Source organism: Mandrillus leucophaeus, unplaced genomic scaffold (genome assembly GCF_000951045.1).
Source record: "Mandrillus leucophaeus isolate KB7577 unplaced genomic scaffold, Mleu.le_1.0 Scaffold1231, whole genome shotgun sequence".
In the NCBI taxonomy this organism is placed as follows: Eukaryota; Metazoa; Chordata; class Mammalia; order Primates; family Cercopithecidae; genus Mandrillus; species Mandrillus leucophaeus.
In genome coordinates this window covers 154178-165464 of record NW_012100666.1, presented here as the reverse complement: position 1 = coordinate 165464, position 11287 = coordinate 154178, and the positions used below count along the sequence as shown (strand labels likewise).

The following is an 11287-nucleotide window of genomic DNA, read 5'->3' as shown; positions in this document are numbered from 1 at the left end:
ATGGCGTGAACCCGGGAGGCGGAGCTTGCAGTGAGCCGAGATCCGGCCACTGCACTCCAGCCTGGGCGACAGAGCAAGACTCCGTCTCAAAAAAAAAGAAAATTGAATGCTAATCTTAGACACTATTCTACATAATTATTCTAAATACATGTATTAATTCATTTAATCCTCAAAACAATCTATGAAGTAGGTACTATAATCCCCATTTTACAGGAGAAAATGAGACACAACATAAAGAACTTGCCCAGGGTCCCTCGGCTGTTACATAGCAGAGTGTATGTAATACACTCTGTATTGTTTCTGCCATATTTGTGGTGTGTATAGGAGGGCATCCAGAATGAATTTCCACATACTGAAAACAACAGAGAAACATAGCAGAGTTTTGGACCAGGCTTGAGAGATCATGCTCTTACCCACTGCTGCTCTGAACACATAGTAAATAAAGTATAACCTACTGTTACTAAAGCACGGGGTGAAGGGGACTGAGGAGTGCTGCTGTTGAGGGGGCAGTAGGCAGGCAGAGCCTGAGGTCAGTTTGGGATAGTGGGGAGGACTGAGGAGTGCTGCTGTTGAGGGGGCAGTAGGCAGGCAGAGCCTGAGGTCAGTTTGGCATAGAGTTGAAAGGACCCTGTGGACATCCAGACTCCTGAGGCAATTCGACCACACGCCTGGCGTTAAGGACACAAGATCTGAGCTGGAGAATTGAAGTTACTGTTAGGAATGTAGTCGAAATCACTGATAAGTGGCTTTATGACAAGGAGTAAAGGAGCAGATGCCAATAATGTGCTGTGGAAAATAGGGAGGAGGAGAATGATAATAAAAACAGCTGCAGTTTATTGAATCCAGAGCTCATTCTAAGCACTTTATATGTAATGAATACGTAACCCGAAGCTTTGTCACTTGAGATTATAAAAGTATATAAAATCCTTTATAGTACAACCTATGGCTAATATTCATGCCCTAAATGTGTTGTCGTAGCCATATAGGGTGTCTAACTTCTATTTAGAAAAGATGATTTATTTATTTTTTTGTTTCTAAATCATATGATGATTAGAGCATTTTCAGGGAGAAAGGTGTTTAATCAGTATATTTTATTTTCCATTCAAGTTTTTCATTAACATCTTCAACACTTACTATCTTTTCTACAAATTTTATACTGCACTTTGAAATAATGAAGTAAGTATAGCTACACTTTAAAATGAGGATGCATTTAGTATCAAAAATAGTCTTATACTGGAGAATGTTTCCTAGTAGGAAAAGCACATGGCTTGGCCTTTTTATGAAAACCGCATTTGTGACCTTGAGCAGTTCGCATAGCCATCTTGTCCTCATCTGTAGACTAGAATAATATCCGCTTTCTCCTTAGCTTGCAAAGACTAATTTGAATTAGATTTACACCCTTGAATCAGAAAATGTTATTTCATTTGCTTGGTTTTTCTTTCTAAAGGGCACTCGGTAAATACTAGTTCTTAATGGAGGGAAATTTTTCCTGGGGAGGAGAAGTTACAATTCTGAGAGGTGGACTGAGGAGGATCTTCTTTGATGCATACGTGACTCTCGCTTCCCCCAAGAGAATTTCAGTGCCTCCCAGGCCTGGAGAGTCATGTTCTCTTCCCTCTCCACTTGTCACTGTTAGTGGGAGCATTGACTTATCCTGGGATGGTTGGAGGAATCAGATCTATGCAATTAAGGGTATGAGACCCTTTAAACTTCTCTAGGGAAAAAGACTGTAGAAGAAGAGCAAGAAGTTGGAGAAAAAAAATGCAGAATAGAAAATCAGAAGAAGATGGGTTTTTTAGATCTGTGAATTTTATGACTCAGTTGATTTTTGGTATCTTTATTTGAAACCAAAACAGACTTAGCATAATTTACCTATAATAACTCACATATCAGAGGTGATTCTTTGATTTGATTCAGTCTTTTCATCGACAGACTTTGCATTTTTACATTTCTTTTATCCCTTTTGAGTGGGTAATAGGTAGGTAACAAGGTAGCTATGGCAAAAGATGGTTGTTTACTGAGAGTCCAGGATTTATAAACCTCAGCATAGCAACTTTGAAAGTCAGATGAAATGGAGGACTCCCTTGGGTAGATCAGCAAATAGAGAAATGTACTCTAGACTAATTATTAACTTTGGTGTTTGTTCTGTAGTTTCATAAATGTCTCTATTTGCTAACTTCTGTATTTTTCCAGAAAGAAAAAAACTGAAGGCACCTATGACTTACCTTACTGGGACCGGGCAGGTAACTCACATGGTCTTTGCATCTCATTTCCATCAGAGGGATGTCTCTGCCCTACAGGGGGCAGTAGTGAAAAGAGAGTCATTCTCAGGCCCAGGTGAACTCCCCGACACTGTTAGAACAATGGCATTACTCTTCAGTTCTCACCGTTTTTACTCTTCTGCAAAATCTCTTGTAGTTCGTAAGTAATGAAGTGAAAAGTACACATTTCTTATAACAAGCTCTGTTCTTTTTCTTCTGAAAAACTTGTATAGTTTTTCCTGCGTGTCTGTTTCTCATGAGGGAGACTGGCTTTCTGTGGCCCATGTGAACCCTGAGTAAGAAACAAAAGACTGTGGTCTTCAGGACCCAGTGTGTGTTTGTCCTCTGCCATGGTTATTCACCAAGTGGAGTCCAGCAGTTGAGGAATTGGGAGGTCTCCCATGATGAGTTGTCATCTTCTGAATTGCTGCTAGTGACACCAAAGGGGCCCCCCTACCAGTCTCTCCCTTCCCAATCTCACTACTGGATCAGCTCTTAGGAGCCAGGAGAGTTCACTGCTGTGGCTAGGGTAGAGAAGGGCAGCTAGTGCCCCAGGGTAGATCTTGGAAAATATTTTTTGGGAAAAACGTAATTAAAGCCACCCCTAAAATAGATACTCTATCCGGCTGTACTTTACTAACAGTGATTTGCCTGCGTGTGTTTCGTAGAGATTTCTACCATGTACTGCTTGGTGCTGGATAGTCTATCACAGCAAAAAAAAAAAAAAAAAAAAAAGTTTGATTATAAAGGCAAGTTTGTAGAGATATTTGTTATAGAAATGGCTTAAATGCAACAGGATTCCTCTCTTGATATTACTGTTTGAGATACAGGTTTTTATTTAATGGTCTGTTTGGCTTACCGTCACAATGAAGGTTGGTGGAAAGGAATGAAGCAGTTTCTTCCTGCAAAAGCAGTGGACCATGAGGAAACCCCAGTTCGCTATAGCAGCAGCGAAGTTAATCACCTGAGTCCAAGAGAAGTCACCACAGTGCTGCAGGCTGGCTCTGCAGGTAGCTATGTTGCAGCCTTCTGGCACCAGGCACAGGGAGAAACTGCTTAGGCTTGCTATAAAGTGCTTTGGGATTTACAGTATCTTCGATCCCCTTCATGTTTAAGAAACTAATTGTTTCCTAAAGGTACAACCACTTTTTAAAAGGTGACTCTTAGAGAGTGATTTCTGTGTCTTGGATGTTGTGTGTGTAAAGTTGGGACACTCATTTCTAAAGACGCTGGGCGTTACGTACATTAACTGAGGCTTTGCTTGTTCGGTTTGTGGGGAGACCCGAGATGTTAAGAGGAGAAGAGGAAAGACAGAGGAAGCTTTACAGTATTTATCCTGTTAGCCTAGTATGTATTCATTTTAAATATTTCCTAATGTTTGAAAAAAATCTCTGAAATTATTTTTCAAGATTTTTATTCCAGTAATTGAATGTTTCTTTTCCAAGGAAATATTCTGAAAATAATTCAGAAAGGAAATATTCAGTAAAGAAATATTCTGTCTGTAAATCTAAAGAACATATGTGAAAACTATGCAGAATTACATGAATGAGACTTTCTGGTATATTGTTACTATGAGAAGTACTAGACAGTATGTTTAATTTTAATTTTTGAAGTTCTTGCAGATTAAGTATTGATGGCAACAAAAGTACCCTAAAGAATGTTTGCTTTTAGTGTAGTCTGCAGCCGCCACCCTAAATTATGCAATCCCTTTACTAGTAAAATGACTTCTCTGTTGTTTTGTGATACCCACAGAGTATGCTCAGCCACTCGTAGGAGGAATTGTTGGTACACTTCATCAGAGATCTACCTTTAAACCTGAAGAAGGAAAAGAAGCAGGCTATGCAGACCTAGATCCTTACAACTCACCAGGGCAGGAAGTTTATCATGCCTATGCTGAACCACTCCCAATTACGGGGCCTGAGTATGCAACCCCAATCATCATGGACATGTCAGGGCACCCCTCAGCTTCAGCTGGTCTGCCCTCCACATCCACTTTCAAAGCTACGGGGAACCAACCGCCCCCGCTAGTGGGAACTTACAATACACTTCTCTCCAGGACTGACAGCTGCTCCTCAGCCCAGGCCCAGTATGATACCCCGAAAGGTGGGAAGCCAGGTCCACCTGCCCCAGATGAATTGGTGTACCAGGTGCCACAGAGCACACAGGAAGTATCAGGAGCAGGAAGGGATGGGGAATGTGATGTTTTTAAAGAAACCCTTTGAAGGTGATGCTGCTTTTTACAAAGCATCGTTTTAAAGCACATGGCCTTTTTTTTTTTTTTTTTTTTTTTTTTAATTATTAGTGGTAGTAATATATAGAATGTATTACATATCTGTCACTGAAGTGGTTGGGGAAAATGTGGTGACTGAGGTACAGGAAACTACTAATCTTAATCTTGCCATCTTGCTTTAAAGGTGTTATGGTGGCAGTTACTGCTCACCTGTTAAATTTCAAATGTCCTGTTTGATACTACTGTAGAACACTATTTTTAATACAGAAAAAGCTCCCTATAATGCACTTCAGAGAAATGAAAAATCACTGAGAGTATTTATTACCAATGCTGCAGGTACATTAATGAACTCGAGATGGCTCTGTAAGCCTGACTGGCAATAACGCATGGTACTGTTCTTGAAATACCTAATGGCTTGAAATTCTAGTCTTGTTTGTGAAAGATGGGTACTATCATGATTTCCTCTTTTATTCCTATATTCTTTTCTGGATTGTTTTTTTTAATAATTACTGATATAAGCATTGTTTTGATTGCAGCCGTATCCACTTATCCATCTTAAGATCTCTAGCTGGGATTCTCTGACTTGTAATGAGCAGGGGGATTGCTTTTTCACTTTGTGACACTCTTTAGAGCTTTAATGCTTCACAGTATATGGCCTGGTCTCGTCCTTGCATGTTCCACTTGAGGCCCTTGGTGGCTTGCCCCATTCTTGTGTTTGTAAAATGTTTATTTCTGATGAGTGATGCTTGCCTTAGTCTCATGAATTCAGATCCCTTCATGTCTTTAAGTATGCTCCTCTATGTGTAAACAGGAACAACTTGACGATTTGAAAGCTTTAAAGGAGATTCTTCTCCCACCCCCAAGTTTATTTACAATGGGATTTTTCCTAGGAGAGTTATGAAAAGTTGAAGGCTTCTAAGGGAGTGCTGTAAACATGATCCACTTACATTTATCACAGTGAAAGGCAAAATTATTCACTCAGAAGTAATATAAATTACCTCTTTAAAAAGTAACCAGAATTTGTCCTTTTGGGTTTTATACATTCACAAAATATACATTTTTCTTGAGTCTCAAGGTATTTTATATTTTTAGTCAGAAAAAATAATTTTTCATTTCAGTTTTCCATAAACTATTACACACAATATAAACCTAACGTGTATTTTTCAGGACTGCATGATCGTGCACTTTGTCTATGTGGTAAGAGGTTTGAGTAATCCTGTATGTCACCTAGGAACAGACATTATAGCTTCCTAGCAAATGAATATTCATGCCTTGTTTTTGATACCTCCTGGCAGCTTCCATGTCACCACTTGTTCATACCTGCCCAGAGCTAGTTTTAGACACAGCAAAATAGAAACCCTCTGTAATTTATTAGCCAACAATGTAAAACCATCTTTAAAAGCCTTCAGACTGGCAACATGACATGAGCAGTTCACCATATGATACAAATATATAAATCTGACATTCCCTCTTCCATAAACCCTTGTCTGTAGATTTAATGTAGAACAGTACTTTTCCATAAAGTGCGAGTCACTTCTGTTGGCCTGAGCCACCAGATTATGTTGTTGCCAGAATCCACTCAATTTGAATAAAGATGAACAGCATTTGTTTTCTTGCTTCCATGAATTGTGTCAGTATTCTGAAACATGGCTTCAGAAAGAGAACTGGTGATTTCTGCAGGCTTCCTGCCCTTTTGTGGTATGGTTTTGTTGGCCTTATTTTCACTGGTTTTTCCTTCTCCAGACTTTGAGGCGCAGTTTCATTCATTGAAAAATCAGTACATACTTTGTTTCAAAATGTTTGAAACAAAAGACATAGATGTTAGACTTTTATGAAAACATACATGGATGTGTATTATTAACGCAGTCATCCCTTTTCAGGTGGGAAGAGAGCAAACCAGTTGATTTTTTTAATTCATCCTTAACACAGAGAATAGACTTTTCCTCAAGTAATATACCTGTTTGAAGCTTTAAGAGAGATGTTTTTGGTAACTATTTCATTTTCCCAAAGAAGTTTGCTATTCTTATGTTAATTGTGTATACCTGATTGATTGTTTTTTCCTGGAGGTTTTTGTTGTTGTTTAGTTTTGGTTTTTTTTTTTTTAAGAGGCAAGTGTTTCTGAAATGATGCATATTTTAAGACTCAATTCATATTGCCACTGTGCTATCCTTGAACTACCAATAATTTTTATAAAATATCTAGTTTTTACTACTTTTATATAAACTTTACTTTCCAGATGAAGAGCTGAGCCTGATTCAAATGGTTTTTCTGCTTTGTACTTCTTTTTAGTTTATTGGTTTTTATAGTAGAGGTTTTCTATTTTTTTTTTTAACTACATTTATATCTGATATATAGCTTTGGAGACAATCAAGTAACAACTGAAAATGTGAAAGTAACTGTATCTGACAAAATTCCCTTGTATTTTTATCCTTTGCTTGCAACATTTAAGACTTAAAGTCACTGGTGTATTGGATTAAGTTTTTTCTTATTAATACAGTTATAGAAATACATCAGAGACACAACAAATGTGGCCATTACAGGTTTCATAAAATTACACTGACTTGGCTGTTACTTGATCTTAGGAAACAGCACAGTTTAAGATATTGTGAATTCTGACTTATACTTTATTAAATGCTGTAAATCTAAATAGATCCTGTTGTATGTGCTGGGTCTAGTCCAGTTTATTTAAGTCCACGTTTCACTGTTTGCACTTTGCATTGAACAATGGGTTTATTCACTGATGTAAATGGTTCGAGTGAAGAATTAATGCAGTAATTACGACAACACATACACTTGCCTCTCCCCATCCCCAGAAGAGGGGAGCAGAATCCGAGCTTATCTAAATATGAATGTGGCCACAAAGCTGTGGAAAGTGACAAAGCTTGAACACCTTTGCCCTGGCTCTGCATTGTCACCTAGAGAGCAAGAGGTCTATAGAAACATCATGTCAGATGAGACGATTCTCTGCTTTTTGGTTCTGAACTTGAAGTCCCTAAACTGCAAAATCTGAGTTGGATGGTTATTAAAATGCTTTTAAAGTCAACTGTGGCACCAATTCTCATGTAATCCAACTTGTTGATTTTTTTTTTTTTTTTTTTTTGGTGGCACTGGGCAAAGTGGAAACAAACATGTATTGAAATACATATTCGAAATAAAAATGGTTTGAGCGTCAGTGATATTCTCCCAGAATGTACTTTTCTTACCTCGGCATGTACTGTAGTCACTCAGTATTTGTATATGTTGCTAGAATTTAGATTGTAAAATAGTGAAATTTTAATGTGTTCATTTGTTTTTAATAAATTGTATATATGTCTTGCTCAGATTATTTGGTTTAAATAAAACAACCTTGAGGTTTGTAGCTTTTCCTTATACTATAAAATGCCAGATTCTTCGACTTTAACATCACTCATTTATGGCCAATATTGTGCTTCCAGCAACATTTGAAAATGCCACTATTGGTTTTTACTTTGACTTTTTCTATGACCAGCACCATCCTTTTTTTAAAAAAGTAATTTCACCTTTTATTTTAGATTCTAAGGGTACATGTGCAGGTTTGTTACATGGGTATATTGTGTGATACTGAGGTTTGTGGTATGAATGATCCTGTCATCCAGGTTGTCAGCATAGTACCCAATACATAGTCTTTCAGCCCTTGCCCTTCCTCCTCCCCTCACTCCCCCCGCCCCAGTCCTCAGTGTCTGTCGTTCCCATCTTTATGTCCTTGTGTACCCACAGCACCATCCTTTTTGAAGCCTGATTCACTTTATATCAACTGAACTTCAGCAGCCACACTGCAGCCTGTAGCTGTTGGTATGAGGGGAAAATCACACTGATTACATGTGATTCCAGTTCTGGTACCTTCCTTTTGCACCTCAAAGTTAGAAGAATCAAAACTGTGGCACTCTGCAAACATATGCTGGTATTCATAGACATAGTCCATAATTAATGTCTGATCTGGGTTAAATCAGCTACTACTATTCTCCCCTTTATCCTGCTTTATAAGTACTGCATTCTGTTTCTGAGCCCGATCTAATGTATTTCACCCTTTATACACCCTCTTTAGAGAGGCAGGTTGGTTGTCAGTAATCAAGCCATGGTTTTCCAGTGTTTTCCAATTGTATTTATTGTTCAAAACAGAGTAATTCTTTCTTCAGCTCATACCTCTTCTGACAACTTTTAGTTCCATCCTTATAACCTCTATTCTGTTCCTTCACCTTTCATTCCCCCACCTCCAGATGGCCTTTGGTTACATTTATTAAAATACAGGAAGGGAGACTACCTCACCACATTTGTAGGCTTGACTGGCTTGCATTGGATCAGATTCTCTGGTGCACCCTAGGTAGCCAGGCAAGCTTTCCATCTGAAGATTAGCTTTAATCATGGGAAAATGAGATTTTCTTTTTTTACCATTTAAATCCAAAAATGCCAACTTCACTTTTTATTTTTTTTGGAAGACAGTCTCACTGTCACTGAGGCTGGAGTGTAGTGGCGCAGTCTCGGCTCACTGCAACCTCTGCCTACCAGGCTCAAGCAATTCTCATGCCTCAGCCTCCCAAGTAGCTGGGACTATAGTGCGTACCATGACACCCAGCTAATTTTTTTGTATTTTAGTAGAGATGAGGTTTCACACCATGTTGGCCAGGCTGGTCTTGAACTCCTGAGTTCAGGCAATCCAGCTGCCTCCCTCAGCCTCCCAAAGTGTTAGGATTACAGGTGTGAGCCACCATGCCCGGCCTCAGCTTGACTTTTCTTAAGTGTTTACTTGTTCTGTTATCTTACGTACCTTTCCTAATTTACTTCAAGTGGAAAACCTTCAAAATTTAATAAGTCAGGCAAAAAAAAATAATGTTCAAGATTTTTTTTTCCTTCTTGAGCTTGCCTAGCTTAGCTTCATTGTATAAAGTTAAACTTCATTTCTTTAAAATAATACAAAGCCATCAGACTTTAGTAATTGTATTCTTTAGTTATTTACTTATCTAGAACTTTATGTTTAGCCTATTTCCTTTAACTTAAAAACACTGCCTTAATTGTACCCAATTACTCTTCACAATCATGGTTCATTTAATTCTGGGGTTGTCAGGGGAGAGTTTAAACCAGTATGAACTTAGATTTCCAGAGCCGAGTGGTTTCAGCTCGCCACATCAAGCCACATCATGTGATTTTCCACGAGCCATGTTTACAGTAGCCAAATATACTTCTCAAAATGTCTTACTCCAGTCAGAATTGTTGTGGTAAACGAAATCCTTAGTAGGAAGTCATATCCCTTCAAAAATCTAAGATGAAGTTACTATAAAAAGACGTGTAAAAACACCTCAGAAAACTAGCTTATTTTAAAAACAATGCAATCAAAACTTATTTTCCCGATATCTTAACCTTTCTTGGTTTTCATAAGTTAAATATACAGTATTCACAGAAATTAAGCTGGTGGTTATGAATCACCAGGCAGCAACAGACAATAAACATAATTATTTGACGAGTGCATCCAACATATTTTAAACTAAAAATTGCAGTACAAAAATAAAACTAACACTGTTAGCATCATCTTCCGAGTCTGTAGAGTCAGTCTTGAGTCAAGTTGATTACCAGGTTTTTTTCTATAATGTCCTTCAAAAAGAGCTGCTCTGCAGTCACATTGTGATACGCGTTCTAAAGAAGAAAAATGCAGTTACCATCTTTCCCAGTCTCAACGTGTTAGCAGTACCAATGGAATACTTTATATTTAAAAAGTTCTGAATGAAGAACTCGAATGTTAAGTAACGAGTTGCGTGGACTTTTAACTTTTGATAGCCTTTTAAATTACTTTCCTTGCTGGTTCTTGTGCAAAAGCTTTCCCTACAGCCCACTCTTTCCACTTCAACTCTCACATAAGTAAGGCTCCTTCATATCAAACCCTGGTAGACCGAATCATGGTACAATACAAATCTGGAGACCAAAATTTTGAGTTGTTCACTTTAATGGAAGAAGCCCCTAGAACTCAGTTTAAGAACAAACAAAAAAATCAGCCTGGAGATAAGAAACTTGTAATGCCTAGTTCAGTTTAAGATGTGATAAAAATTACTGTTCTATACATGAATATCTAAGTTTTCTTCCTGAGGAAGTTGTTTTAATATTCTGCTTTTTAGGTGACACTTGAAATACCACAAGTGCTACAGGAAAGTTTAGGGCCGAGGAGAAATGAGCCTAATCCAAAGCCTGTTGGGGCACCTAATTCTTGAAATACTTAAGTGCTTGTCTTACGTGGTGGGGACAGAGGATGAGGATGAGGGACAAAAGACAATACTAAAATCTAACCTGATTTATGCCACTTCCTCAGCTTATATTATAGTGGGATGATTCAAGGGGACTCATTTCATGAGATATATCCCTATACTTTATATCAAGTAATATTTCAATATTAAAAGTATACAGATAACATTTTAATCCTATCACTTGTGATGCACTACTCATTTACATTAGAATTAGAAAACTAGCAAACTCCTTCCCAGTCAAGTAAAATACAAATCCTTAGTCAGGCGCAGCAGCTCATGCCTGTAATCCCAGCACTTTGGGAAGCTAAGGCGGGCAGATCACATGAGGCCAGGAGTTCGAGACCAGCCGGGCCAACATGGCAAAAACTCGTCTCTACAAAAATACAAAAAAAGAAAAACAAATTAGCTGGGCGTGGTGGAGGGGGTGCCTGTTATCCCAGCAACTAGGGAGACTGAAGCAGGAGAATCACTTGAACCTGCAGGCAAAGGTTGCAGTGAGCCGAGATCGTGCCACTGCACTCCAGCCTGGGCGAAACAGTGAGACTCTC

The 11287-nt window shown here is 38.4% G+C and overlaps 2 protein-coding genes across 8 annotated transcripts in view; one reads left to right on the top strand and one right to left on the bottom strand.

Moving 5' to 3' along the window:
* The window catches only part of DCBLD2 (discoidin, CUB and LCCL domain containing 2), an 88318-nt gene extending 80448 nt beyond the window's left edge, over window positions 1–7870 (top strand). The window contains exons 12-14 of the mRNA XM_011971630.1: window positions 2194–2243; window positions 3092–3271; window positions 4014–7870. Of these exons, the coding sequence (XP_011827020.1) occupies window positions 2194–2243; window positions 3092–3271; window positions 4014–4483 (700 nt within the window). The 3' untranslated portion in view covers window positions 4484–7870. The remainder of the gene's footprint in view (window positions 1–2193; window positions 2244–3091; window positions 3272–4013) is intronic.
* A 718-nt stretch (window positions 7871–8588) lies between these two features.
* The window catches only part of ST3GAL6 (ST3 beta-galactoside alpha-2,3-sialyltransferase 6), a 57525-nt gene continuing 54826 nt past the window's right edge, over window positions 8589–11287 (bottom strand). For 6 of the 7 annotated variants that reach the window (XM_011971626.1, XM_011971623.1, XM_011971627.1 and 3 more), the window contains one exon: window positions 9335–10137. In XM_011971626.1, the coding sequence (XP_011827016.1) occupies window positions 10051–10137 (87 nt within the window). In that variant the 3' untranslated portion in view covers window positions 9335–10050. Of the gene's footprint in view, window positions 10138–11287 lie in introns of all 7 variants that reach the window. The other variant, XM_011971625.1, reaches the window with a different exon arrangement.